Source organism: Pongo pygmaeus, chromosome 1 (assembly GCF_028885625.2).
Source record: "Pongo pygmaeus isolate AG05252 chromosome 1, NHGRI_mPonPyg2-v2.0_pri, whole genome shotgun sequence".
Classification (NCBI taxonomy): domain Eukaryota; kingdom Metazoa; phylum Chordata; class Mammalia; order Primates; family Hominidae; genus Pongo; species Pongo pygmaeus.
The window spans coordinates 11,844,346-11,858,133 of record NC_072373.2 but is presented as its reverse complement, the minus strand read 5'-3'; the positions used below and the strand labels follow the sequence as shown (position 1 = coordinate 11,858,133).

Below are 13,788 nucleotides of genomic sequence, written 5' to 3'. Positions count from 1 at the left end.
CATCTCACTCTGTTGCCCAGGCTGGAGTGCAGTGGTACGACCCCGGCTCACTGCAACCTCTGCCTCCCGGGTTCAAGCCATTCTCCTGTCTCAGCCTCCTGAAAGTAGCTGGGATTACAGGCGCCCACCACCATGTCCAGCTAGTTTTTGTATTTTTGTATTTTAGTTTCACTGTGTTGGCCAGGCTGGTCTTGAACTCCTGACCTCACGTGATCCACCTGTCTTGGCCTCCCAAAGTGCTGGGATTACAGGCGTGAGCCATTGCGTCTGGCCCCTGAAAAAAAAGTGGGTTTTTTTTCAGCCTTTTTTCTTATTTTAATGCCTTTTAATATCTGTTTTTAGAATAGTTCTGAGTTTTTTCAAGCAAAACATAAAGTTATTTTAAGAAATTATATGGAACAACAAGAATGTGATATATGTTTGATAAAAAGGTTATAATAATATTGGATATTAAAGCATCTCTCTGTACTTCTTAAGGCACAGGTCAGTATCATCACTCTTATTCTGAAAATTTTTAAAGACCTCCTTTTCCTGCAAAAAGAAGTACAAACTTCTCGTCATAATATTTTATACTTTCCATGATCTTTCCCTGATCTAATTTTATAATTCCTGTGAAGCTTTTCTGTGCAACCCAACACTAAAATTCCATGATTGCTTCCTCCTTCTTACACACCTTGTGATTGCATACCATGACCCCTTTATACATACTCCTTACTCAGCTTGAAGTGGGCTTCCCCATATCCAGTTTTTCATTTGACAGTTGTTTACTGAGTACTTACCATGGCCTGACCTCACGCCCATAGCTGGAGGTGAAATGATAATCAGGACAGTGTCATTGTCCTTGAGGAGTTTTCAGTCTGATCAAGGGGAGGAGGGTTCTTGTGTAGAGTGTAAGGCCAATGTACAGGTGTACATTGTATACACCTAGGGCTGCAGGAGAATGGGGAGAGTGACTAGCTTTGAGGAAACTGGATGAGGCTTCATAGAGCAGGTGGTCTTTAATCTGAGTTTTAAAAAGTAGAGGGGGAAAAATATCTGAATATAAATGGGGCTGTGCAATTCAAACCTGTGTCGTTCAAGAGTCACATGTACATAAAATATGTAAAAGTTTCATTCCATTCTTATAAAATCTTTTTTAAATTATGAAATCAATACCTATTTATTCTATACAGTTTGGAAGTTACAGAAGGAAAATCCTTCAGTTATACTAATAGGAAAAAGCTATTGGAGGCTTTCCTATTAAAAAGGCTTTACAAGGCAGAGAAGACTAGAGAGTGGGAACGTTGTGTTCCGAGACAGGGCAGTATGAAAGCAGTATGGCATATTCAGGGAAGGGGAAGTGGGTAGGTTTGGAGCACAGGGTGATTGAAGATGAGTCTGGAGATGAGTGAGACAAATGTCTCTCTGTGCTTGTCAAAGTGGTCTCTGGACCAACAGCATCAGCATCACCTGGAAAATTATTGAAATGAAACTTCTCTGTGTCTACTCCAGACCTATTGAATCAAAATCCCAGTGGTAAGGGACAGGAATCTGTGTTTTTACAAGCTCTCCAATTTAAGAAGCACTCTTCTATTTCATGGAAAGGGATTGATTGGACTCTTCCCTATAAGCAATTGAGAGGAATGAGAAGTTTTTAAGCCTGGAGGCATTATGATCAATTTTGTGTTTTAGGAAGACCCATTCGTTGAATCAACGTTTATTTATTTATTTATTTATTAAGATGGAGTCCTGCTCTGTTGCCCAGGCTGGAGTGCAATGGCGCAATCTCAGCTCACTGCAACCTCCGCCTCCCGGGTTCAAACAATTATCCTGCCTCAGCCTCCCGAGTAGCTGGGATTACAGGCATGTGCCACCACGCCTGGCTAATTTTTGTATTTTTACTAGAGATGGGGTTTTGCCATGTTGGCCAGGTTGGTCTCGAACTCCTGACCTCAGGTGATCGCCCGCCTCGGCCTCCCAAAGTGCTGGGATTACAGGCGTGAGCCACCGCGCCTGGCCTGAATCAACATTTATTTAGTGCCTCTCGTGTGTTCCGCATGCAGGTAGGCACCTGGAATACAATGGTGACCAAGGTACCATGGTTCCCACCCAGTGGAAACCACAATATAATGGGAAACAGATTATAATTAGTACATTATGAATAAATAACTATAAATTATGATAATTATTTACTGATACCAAGTTTATTTTTCAAGAACTAGATAAAATGCTAACCCCATAATAGAGGTTACATTAACTTTACTCCAATGTATACATTATTTCAACAGCACTTTGCTTGTCTGCAAGAACTCTTAATACATTCTTTCCTACTAACATTCCTTTGAGAGCAAGAGAGTATTTTATCGACTTGGTTAAGTTACTCTTTTGTGTTTTTCTCTCTTGTTCTCCTTTTTTCTCTTCTCTCTAAAGACTGCTCAAGGTGGTGGTCATCGAACACTCCTCTACGGACATGCCATATTGCTGCGCCATTCCTATAGTGGCATGGTGAGTATGCATTTTATTTCATCTCCCTGTGGTCATGCTGATCCATTTGGGGGTACACGGTCAGCAAATGCTGGTAGCATCATTTCTGCAATGGTATTAATGAGCTTGGATGTTTGTGTTCTTTAATATCTTTGCACCCTCGTTAGTTTCTCATATAAAAGATGAAAGTCAGCTCAGATGACTTTTAAGGTCCTTTAATTCTATCATTATATGATTACCATCTTTAGTATCTTACTTTTGATAGAGTAGTTTTAGGAGGAGAGAGGTATAAGAGTCAAATAAGAGATATTTTCTTTTCTGATTTTGTTTTAAAGAGTTCATTTATTAGAGAAATAAGGTATCTTCATTGAAATATCAGATTTAAGAAAATCTACCTGTGAGCTCCAGTATTAATTGTACTCACCAACTTCTTTTTCTTCTTCACCAGGTTTCTCTTTTACCACATCTGCTCCTCCTTTCACCCAGTTATTCACTAGGCTTCTCTTGGGCACAGTTTTCTTATTCTCTGCCTCATGTATATATGCACATATATATGTGTATATATGTAAATGTTTTAAATATATATTTTATAAATACTTTAATGTATTCTTAGATATTACATATACAGCTGACCCTTGAACAACATAGGAGTTAGGGGTGCCAATCTCCTGCACAGTAGAAAGTCACATATAACGTTTGATTCCTCAAAAGATAACTATTAATATCCCCCTGTTGACCAGAAGCCTTACCAATACCAGTCAACACATATTTTTTATATGTATTATATACTGTATTGTAATAAAGTAAGCTAGAGAAAAGAAAATATTAAGAATATCAAAAGAAAAATATATTTTCTATACATTAAGTGGAAATGGATCATCATAAAGATTTTCATTCTCATTGTCTTTGTGTCAAATAGGCTAAGGAGGAGGAAGAGGAGGAATTGGTTTTGCTGTCTCAGGAATGGTAGAGGGGGAAGAACATCTTAGTAAGTGGGCCCGTGCAGTTCAAACCTGTGTTGTTCGAGGGTCAACTATACATAGAATATGTAAAAAATATGCAAAAGTTTCATTCTCCTTTTTTTTTTGAGATGGAGTCTGGTTCTGTCACCCAGGCTGGGGTGCAGTGGCGCGATCTCGGCTCACTGCAAGCTCCGTCTCCCAGGTTCACGCCATTCTCCTGCCTCAGCCTTCCGAGTAGCTGGGACTGCAGGTGCCCGCCGCCACACCCAGCTAATTTTTTCTATTTTTAGTAGAGACGGGGTTTCACCATGTTAGCCAGGATGGTCTCGATCTCCTGACCTGGTCATCCGCCTGCCTCGACCTCCCGGAGTGCTGGGATTACAGGCGTGCGCCAACACGCCCGGCCTCATTCTATTCTTATAAGAGCTTTATTAAATTATAAAAGCAATACATATTCTATATGATTTGGAAGTTGCGGAAGAAAAATTCTGATCACACTAATAGGAAAAAACTGTTGGAGGCTTTTAAAAATATTTTAATCTCTTCTGTCCTTAAGGTTTTTTTTTTTTTTTAAACATAATTGAGATCTTACTACGTTACCAAATTTATATTATTTTGTTTTTTGAGATAGGGTCTTGCTGTCACCCAGGCTGAGGTGCAGTGGTATGATCATGGCTAACTATAGCCTTGAACTCCGGGACTCAAGTGATTCTCTTGCTTCAACCTCCTGAGTAGCTAGGACTACAGGCGTGTGCTACCACGCCTGGCTAATTTTTAAATTTCTTGTAGAGATGGGAGTCTCACCATCTTGCCTAAGCTGGTCTTGAGCTCCCAGGCTGAAACGATCCTCTCGCTTTGGCCTCCCAAAGTCCTGGGATTACAGGCATGAGCCACCATGCCTGACATGATTTTCTTTTCCTTTTCTTGTAACATAAGCATTTTCCATGTTGTTTACATTGTCAACATAATTTTAGTGGCTACATGATAGTTCAATATCTAGAATATTATACAATATCTATAATAATATACTTGATCATTCCTTTTAAAAAGTAGATGGTTCTCGTATTATGTAAATTTTTCTAAAGCAGAAGACTAAGTATCAATACCACTATCTGACTGGATTAAGAAAATGTGGCACATATACACCATGGAATACTATGCAGCCATAAAAATGGATGAGTTCATGTCCTTTGTAGGGACATGGATGAAGCTGGAAACCATCATTCTCAGCAAACTATCACAAGGACAAAAAACCAAACACTGCATGTTCTCACTCATAGGTGGGAATTGAATAATGAGAACACTTGGACACAGGAAGGGGAACATCACACACCGGGGCCTGTTGTGGGGTGGGGAGAGGTGGGAGGGATAGCATTAGGAGATACACCTAATGTAAATGACGAGTTAACGGGTGCAGCACACCAGTATGGCACATGGCACATGTATACGTATGTAACAAACCTGCACGTTGTGCACATGTACCCTAAAACTTAAAGTATAATAAAAAATAAAAATAAAAAATACCACTATCCAACAAGGGCACACAAATTTTCAATCTCAATCATGGGTATTTATGTGATAACTTGATTTTAATTGTCTATTTAATGAAATTCAAAAGTATAGGATGAGAAGTATAGGAAATACATGGACGTGATTTTAATGATGATTTAATAATATCATTTCTTTTAATGTGTTACATCACATGAATAGGTCAGATAAGAAAACTTGTGATCATGTTAGCAAGTGCTGGAAAAGGTTTTTAATAAAACTTCATGCTCATTCTTAATAAAAACTAAACATTGATTACTTCCTCAATGATAAAGATTATCAGTGTCAAATCAATAGTGAATATTGTAATTGTGAAATGCTGAAGCCATTTTTAAAATCAAATTAACTAAAATAAAAATAAGAATATGTTTTATCTACCATTGCTAACTAACATTGTTCTGGAAATTTTGGCTGACATGTCAAGATATAAAACATAAAACAGTTTCACAAAGTGGTTGGATGTAAGAAAAATATGTAAAAACAATTTGTATAGAGCAATCACATATTAAAATTTTATGTAAACAATTCCACATTCTACAGCAATCAAAACACGTGAACTACATGAAATAATAAATGTGAGGGTTTCTTTTAAGACAACTACTCTCTATACATAATAGTTGGGTTAAGAGCCTCAACTTGTTGTTAGATTTGGATTCGGTCTTGGTTTGCCAGATGCTGAACAGCCTGGGATATTTTGCATAATCAAGCCTGTAATTACACCTGAAATTTTTACTAGAGATGGGGTTTTGCCATGTTTATTTAATGAATATTTATTCATTAAATAAATATTACTTGTGCTAGGTACTGTTTTAGGTCCTGGATATAGTAGTGAATAAGACCAAGTTCTTGCTCTCTTTAATTAACACTTAGTGGAATAATCATAGTATCTACCTCAGAGTTACTAGAAACATTAAGGAGAAAGCATATATTAATAGTTAACAGTGCCTAATACTGTACTGTTATTGAAAAAATTGCAAAAGACTTTAATAGGAATCACTTTGTGTTTGGGAAGTCTGATTATTGCAAAGTTGTTACCTTTTTAAGAAATAAAGGCAGATGTTAAGCACAATTTATATTTAAAGTCTATAAACATAGGGGATTATCGTGGGCTACCTGTCTTGAGGTCAGACTGACACTTCTGCTGTGGCTAAAAATAAGTTTAGGGACCATGGGAGCCTCTTGACTATAACCTTGGGAGCCATTGCTTTGTAGTTAAGAGTCAGAATCAGAATCTGCAGGTCAATTTGATTTCACATCCCCGTGGCACTGAATTCCACCTAACATACCAGCCTATCTGCCACTGATTGGTTCATCTGCCTTTCACACTCACAGACACATACTTAGCTGGTTGGGCCCTATACCGTAATAAGAAATTTCTAGCCTTTGCATTATTTTTCCAGTGATTCTAAAGGGGGCTTGCTGGCAGTGCACTTGCTTGGTGATGGTAATGTACTTTGAGTTCCTACCACATTCATCTTTGTATCTCTGTTCTTACAATACTTTGTGGCATGGGGGTTGGGGAACAGTAGGCTTGAAAAATGATCCTAAACTTTATGTCCAAGAATATACAGTTAGGAACACATAAGGGTGGGAAGAATAAGGAGATGATGGTGTTGCAAGAGTGATTACTCCTGTGGAAATGCACATGTATGTAGACACACGATAAACCTCATTTTAGTGCAGTGACATGCTGTGCACCAAAATAAATTCTAGGTGGATTTCAAAGAGTTAAACATTTTTAAATGGAAACAAAACTGGAAGACAAAAGAGAATAGTCTTCAAATTTGTTTAGGAGAAAGATTTCTAACTGTCAGACTACATTGTACTTTTGCAGATGATCATGAATATCACATGAAGTGAGAGATGTACAAATACATCCCCAGTTACTTGTCTTCCTGTACTGACAGAGAACATTTCCTTTGTCTTTTAGAAGGGAAAAAAAGACTACAATTCCTTTAGGATATTGCCCCTAATGCATGCTGTTCTGCCTCACAGACATTTAAAAATCTGGGCTTTGTGCAGAAGCATCCAGATTTTCAGGAAAACACTAAGAACAGTAGGGATAGATGGATGCCAAATTACAGGTCAGAATAAGACTCTGCTGGTACAACTATAAACCTTAATGATGGCTGGTCACTGTGGCTCATGCCTATAATCCTGGCACCTTGGGAGATGGAGGTGGGAGATTGCTTGAGTTTAGGAGTTTGAGATCACCTTGGGCAACATAGGGAGATCTCATCTCTATGAAAAAAAAAAAAAAAAAATTAACCAGGTGTAGTGGTGCACACCTGTGGTCCCAGCTACTTGGGAACCTGAGGTAGGAGGATCACTTGAGTCTAGGAGTTCGAGACCAGCCTGGGCAACATGGTGAAACCATATCTCTATAAAAAAGAAAATAATTAGCCAGGCATAGTGGCATGTGCCTGCAGTCCCAGCTACTCAGGAGGCTGAGGTGGGATGATTGCTTGAGCCCAGGAGGTTGAGGCTACAGTGAGCTGTGATCACGCCACTGCACTTCCAGCCTGAGCAACAGAGCAACCTTGTCTCAAAAACAAACAACAGACAAACAAAACCTCTACTTACAACTACTGATTTTGTATTTTGTAGTATCTGTGCTGCCTGTCCACCTCCCGGTCTTCAACTGATAAGCTGGCTTTTGATGTTGGCTTGCAAGAGGACACCACAGGTGAGCATCTCGTGCTGCAGGAAGCCAGGTTCAGAGAGAACCCTGCAGGGATTGGACTGGAAGAAGCCGGGAAATACGATACATGGGATGAATGTTCTTATGGATGGAGTCAGGAAAGAATGTTCTAATGAAAGTTTTTCCTAGAAGGGGAAGTGTATATCATTCCTCTTGGTTATTCCCACATCATTAGTTGGATGTTCAAACTAGGCTTCAAACCTTATTCTTCTTGTAGGTTTGGATAGGAAATTAATGTTTACTACATGATTTACTGGGTGTTAACCATATTAATGTGCACTAATTAGTTTGTGAAGTAATTCTACATGTCCCTCTCAAAAATGTTTTTAAGTCTGAAAATATAACATACTTGATGCCAACATTCAAATAAAAAGGTAAAAAATGAAAGTCTCCTTCATTTCTCTGCCCACAGGGCATTATTCTACATACCCTACATACCTGTCCAAGCAGACATGCATTTTCAGATTTGTGAAACAAAAATGTATATATTAACACTTTTTTTTTGTTTGGAGAATCAAAATAGGAGAACACAAACTTGATGTTCTTCTCAGTACTCTGAGGACTTTGCATTGACTTTATATACCCCTAAAAAATTGGACTGTTTTGTCTTTTACAATGAGCATGCATCACTTTGTAATTAAAAATAAAGACCAAGTAGAAAAAACAATGGAAGGAAATAGTTCAACTTTTATTAAGTTGTTCTTTTCAAGAGTGAGATCAAGCTATCCTCTCACTTCACTCCCCCTCTTTAAAATATTTACCCATCTTTTACAAACAAGAAAAAGGTAAAAACAAAGCTATGTTTACCAGCCTTATAAACTTTTTAATAGACCAATGCATCGTCTTATAAAAGAAATTCCAAGAACCCCCGGCACCAGAAAGATAAATAAATATATTATTCTGATTTTGTTTTGTACAGGCTCTGTCATTCCTCTGTATTTTTGCTAGTTTTTTAGTTTTCTTATTCTAGTTAATGTATTTCAGCACACAGTTGGATGAGAAAGTTGTCAGTTCTCTCTTCAAAAGAAGTAAAAGACGCAGACAGTCTAGAACTTGTTTTCATACATTGAGAAGATTATGTAATAGTCAAAACAAAACAAGTCAGTGTTTTCTCCCTGCGTCCTGATTTCCTTATGCTACTCTGTTTTTTCCTATAGTTCCCTACTTCTTCTGAATTCCTCAGTTATTTATTGTATTTATTATTTGTTGTCTGCCTGCCTTCATCAGAATTAAACTCACAAGGCAGATAATTTTTTCTTCCTTCTTTATTGATGTATCCCAGCCACTAAAGCAATGATTAGCCAATAGTGGGTACACTATAAATGTTTGAATGAATGAAAAGCTACCTGCAACTGTAAAAATGTGAATTGGATGAATGAAGATAAAGAATTCTGCCAGGTGACATTCAGGTTAGATTATGGTTTGTATAAGAAAAGCAAGTTAGACTATGGTTTATGTAAGAAAAAACACAGATTACATATTGACTGTAAGAATACTTACAAAATATTATTTGGTAATTCATTTATTCACTCATGCAAAGTGAATTTGTAGTGAGTGCTTATAATAGGCTAGCAGGAGATGGAGAAACCTCAGTAAACAAGACATACCAAGTCCCACTGTTAGGAACTTACATTCTCGCATTGAGGAATTAGTCAAGAAAAAAAAGAGTTATGGAAAAACCATAAAGTTGAGTGAAGGGAAAGAATGGTAAATGATGACAGATATCATGTAAACACTCCTCTGATTTTGGGATAGAAGTTGCATTTAAGTTTTCAAAGGTATTATGAACAGAATGAAGAATGGCATGCCGAAGCTTATATGTTAGGTATTGGGAAGAAAGAGTAAAGAAGAGACATGTGGCTCATGAGGCTTATGCTTGACTTGTCCTAGAAGAAATTGTTTGGTTGATGTAAACCAAGATCTTTTATAATTCATTATTCTATAAAAGGATTCTTTTATATGTTACCTTTAGTTTAACAGAAAACATCACATTTTAAAATAATAAAGTAAAAAGGGGACAGGATAATACAATCTTTAGATGATAATACTTTGCATCCTTTTTTGAGTCAACATCCAAAAATAACTACTGAGAAAATTTTCAAAAAATTGTTACAATTGTTACATCACAGAACCCCAAGTCCTTATGAAAATTGACAAAAAGATGATTTTATAGAAAGCAGTTGAACAGTATAATGACATGTGAGTGTGTAAAGAATGAAATCAGATCAGTGTGAGTGGTGAATTTAGTCTTAGATGAGTATAAATAAATATCCCTTTAAAGCAATTCTTAGTGGAAGAAAAAGACATCAACCTTCCCTGAGTGTCACACCCAGTTTCTAGGAGAAGAATCTTATTTTATCCTAAGCTGAGGCTTAATTATTTCTCTTTTCATGGTGTAAGAGATTAATTTGCATTAATTCCAGATTTCTGAAAGTTGTGTGTTTGGAATTATTGGCAAAGAAAATAGATTTTAATTAAGAGGAACTTTTTTGTGTTTCACATATCCATATCTCTGCAGGTGAGGCTTGTTGGTGGACCATACACCCTGCCTCTAAGCAGCGATCAGAAGGAGAAAAAGTACGAGTTGGAGATGACCTCATCTTAGTTAGCGTGTCCTCTGAAAGGTACTTGGTAAGTGTGGAAAGTAGGATCATGTATCTGGTGATACGCTAAATGACAAGTCAATAAAATGATCTCTTTAAGGTTTATATTGTAAATTGTCTACGAAAATTGCTTATAACCTTTCCTCTATCTCTATTAGATTAATTATAAGTAACTTCCTAAATGGAAGAGTAATGTGATGTGAGTGGAAATATAGCTCATCAGGTTTGTTCAGGCAGGCTTCCCTCGTGACCTTGGTACGCATGTTCATGATATTGATAGTGCCTTTTAATAAATTACTTTATTAATAGAATGTAAATGCAGTCTAATCAGGAATTAAAAATTCTATGGTCTTTATTTTGCACCTGATGAAAAGGCTATATTAATGAGGTTGTTATGACCTATTTTGGTATTTATGAAAGCAAATTATTATGTGAGGAACACATGCCATGTTAAGGAAGGAGTTTCAAAGAGTAGGGGCTGGAAATGGGAGAATGAAGAAAGAAGTTTGTGTTTAATCATTAAATGCTGTATTAGTCTGTTTTAATGCTGATGATAAAGACATACACCCAAGACTGGGCAATTTACAAAAGAAAGAGGTTTATTGGACTTACAGCCATGGCGGATGGTGAAAGACACGTCTCATGTGGCAGCAGACAAGAGACGAGAGCTTGTGCAGGGGAACTCCTCTTTTTAAAACCATTAGATCTCATGAGACTTATTCACTATCATGAGAACATGGGAAAGACTTGCCCCCCATTATTTAATTACCTCCCACCGGGTCCCTCCCACAACATGTGGGAATTCAAGATGAGATTCGGGTGGGGACATAGCCGAACCATATCAAAAGCCTTTTGAACTTTCGTGGTAAGGTCAATATGTATTTAATTTAACTTATTTAGTAAGTTATAGTTTTGCCAGAGAATAGTCCAATACAGAAGTTTACAGTAAATTGAAATGAAGTAAGTTGAAATGAAGATGTGAGGGATGCTAGAGCAAAATATTCATTTTAAGGTTGAAAAGTGACTAAATAAACATAAGATGGGGCATTGTAAACTTTATATGAATATTCACATGAAAAATCCCAGGCATCACAGTGTGTGATGATTGAAACAAAAATCTGAAATAGGGCATGTGGCAATTTAGCAGATACCGGGTTATAGAAAGTATTTTACCACTACCATAAATCAAAATGTAGTTCATGTGTTACTGGTTTAGGATTAAGTAAGTAGTTGATACCCCCTTTGTTCTATAAACATGAAATAGGGTAAGTTTGGGGGTGTTGTAAGTCAGTTTTGGTTTACCAATACATTTAATTCCAGATTTGAAGCATTTCTAGGAAGATTGGTTTTGTTTTGTTTCCCTTGCCTTGTAGAAGAGGTAATGATGAAGACAAGGAAATGGTATAACAGTGTCTCGTGTAACTGACAGAAACTATTAAATAAAATGGAGTGTCTGATGTTGCATAGCTATAGGGAGACCTGGAGCATTTCTCTACTTTTGTCCCTTAACCAATGTAGGTAGAAATAGTCACCATGCGAATTTCTAGGACAATACAGGTGTGCAGACTGTAAAATAAGCATTTATTAAGCCCTTGCTATATGCATGTGCTATGTACGTTAAGATGATGTATTTTGATCAGATATGCATTTTGAATTGTAGTTGTACCTGGAAACCAATAGCAGTAGAAATAATTCATGCACACTTTTAATATATAAATTATACACATACTTTATTTTGATTTCGACATAACTGTGAATTTTTTGTTGTTGTTGTCGTTGTACAATTTGTACTTCCGCTATGTGTCAGAGTTTATTTGACAGGATGGCATCATTATGCACTGAAAAATGGAAAATTCAGACCTCACAGGGCCAGGACTTCTAACATCTATTCCACAACTAACTACCTGAGAAAGTCATCTAATTCTCTGAACTCTGGCTTTCTCATCTGTAAAAAATGAGGTTGATGCTAATAATCATACATAGTGCCAAGGTTATTGTGAGGAAGCAATGAGATAATGGATTTAAATATGGGCAGAATTAAAAAGCACTATGCAAGTGAAAGCAATAATAATGATGATACATGAGGTTTACCTCCTATAGAAGGAAATAAACCTCATGATTAATTAAAATTTACAAGTGATTTCCAAACTACATTTTATTTTATTTTATTTTATTTATTTTTTGAGACAGGGTCTTGCCCTGTGGCCCAGGCTGGAGTACTGTGGCGATCATAGCTCACTGAAGCCTCAACCTCCTATTCTCCCCAGTCAGCCTCCAAAGTGGCTGGGACTACAGGCATGAGCCACACTTTGCCCAGCCTGTTCTACATAGCCAATTATTTATGTTCTCTTTCCTGGTAATCTTTTATATGGAGCTATAAGACAGCAGCCAACCAGGTTGTTAAAATTTCACTTTCATTTGGTAATGAAGTCATTGCTTTTATTGTTGATCTCTATGGACCTAGCATATAGCAGAAACAACATGAAAGGCCAAGGACACATCACTCATGCTTTCTATCCTCAAATAATTAGTGGAGAAAACAAATCAAACACATACAGAGCTGTATGAGGATACTGTAAGACAGTAAATACGCATTACAGTATAGCTTAGAGATGCTGAAGGACATTCCTATGGGTATAGAGATGGTGAATTATTATCTTACATTCCCACCATGGTGGATAGTAGTGGATATTTGAAGTACTATGGTGTGGATTCAAAGACTTATTTGGAGGACTCAGTGAAAAGGATCTAGAGAAATTGAAAGATCAAGAAGTGAGTTCACGAAAGGACTTTGGGATAGGCAGAGGGAGTTGAAATAATCTATAGAATAAACCCTGAATAACTAAAGATGGGCTGTGTGTATATATATACACACTTGCCTTATAGAATACACAAACATATATATATATATATATGATGATACAGATAGTAAGTTACTGTCACTATTTACTTGGTAGATTTGTGCCTGTTAAGAATGGTTAAAGAAGTCGGGCATGGTAGCTTATGCCTGTAATCCCAGCACTTTGGGAGGCCAAGGCGGGCGGATCATTTTAGGCCAGGAGTTTAAGACCAGCATAGCCAAAAAGCAAGACCCTGTCTCTACTAAAAAAATACAAAAATTAGGCCAGGCACGGTGGCTCATGCCTGTAATCCCAACACTCTGGGAGGCCAAGGCGGGTGGATTACCTGAGGTCAGGAGTTCAGGACTAGCCTGGCCAACATGGTGAAGCCCCGTCTCTACTAAAAATAGAAAAATTAGCCAGGTGTGGTGGCAGGTGCCAGTAATCCCAGCTACTTGGGAGGCTGAGACAGGAGAATTGCTTCAACCCAGGAGGCAGAGGTTGCAGTGAGCTGAGATTGCACCGTTGCATTCCAGCCTGGGCGACAAGAGTGAAACTCCGTCTCAAAAAAAAAATTGAGCTGGGCTTGGTGGTGCACACCTGTAATCCCAGCTACTTAGGAGGCTGAGGCAGGAGAATCGCTTGAACTGGGGAGGCGGAGGTTGCAATGA

The 13,788-nt window shown here is 37.6% G+C and overlaps 1 protein-coding gene across 5 annotated transcripts in view; it reads left to right on the top strand.

Annotated features, from left to right (window-relative positions):
- Positions 1-13,788, top strand: part of RYR2 (ryanodine receptor 2) — a 789,753-nt gene that overhangs the window by 316,272 nt on the left and 459,693 nt on the right. For all 5 annotated transcript variants that reach the window (XM_054448216.2, XM_054448137.2, XM_054448051.2 and 2 more), the window contains exons 6-8: positions 2,410-2,484; positions 7,581-7,659; positions 10,193-10,305. In XM_054448216.2, coding sequence (XP_054304191.1) covers positions 2,410-2,484; positions 7,581-7,659; positions 10,193-10,305 — 267 coding nt within the window. The remainder of the gene's footprint in view (positions 1-2,409; positions 2,485-7,580; positions 7,660-10,192; positions 10,306-13,788) is intronic.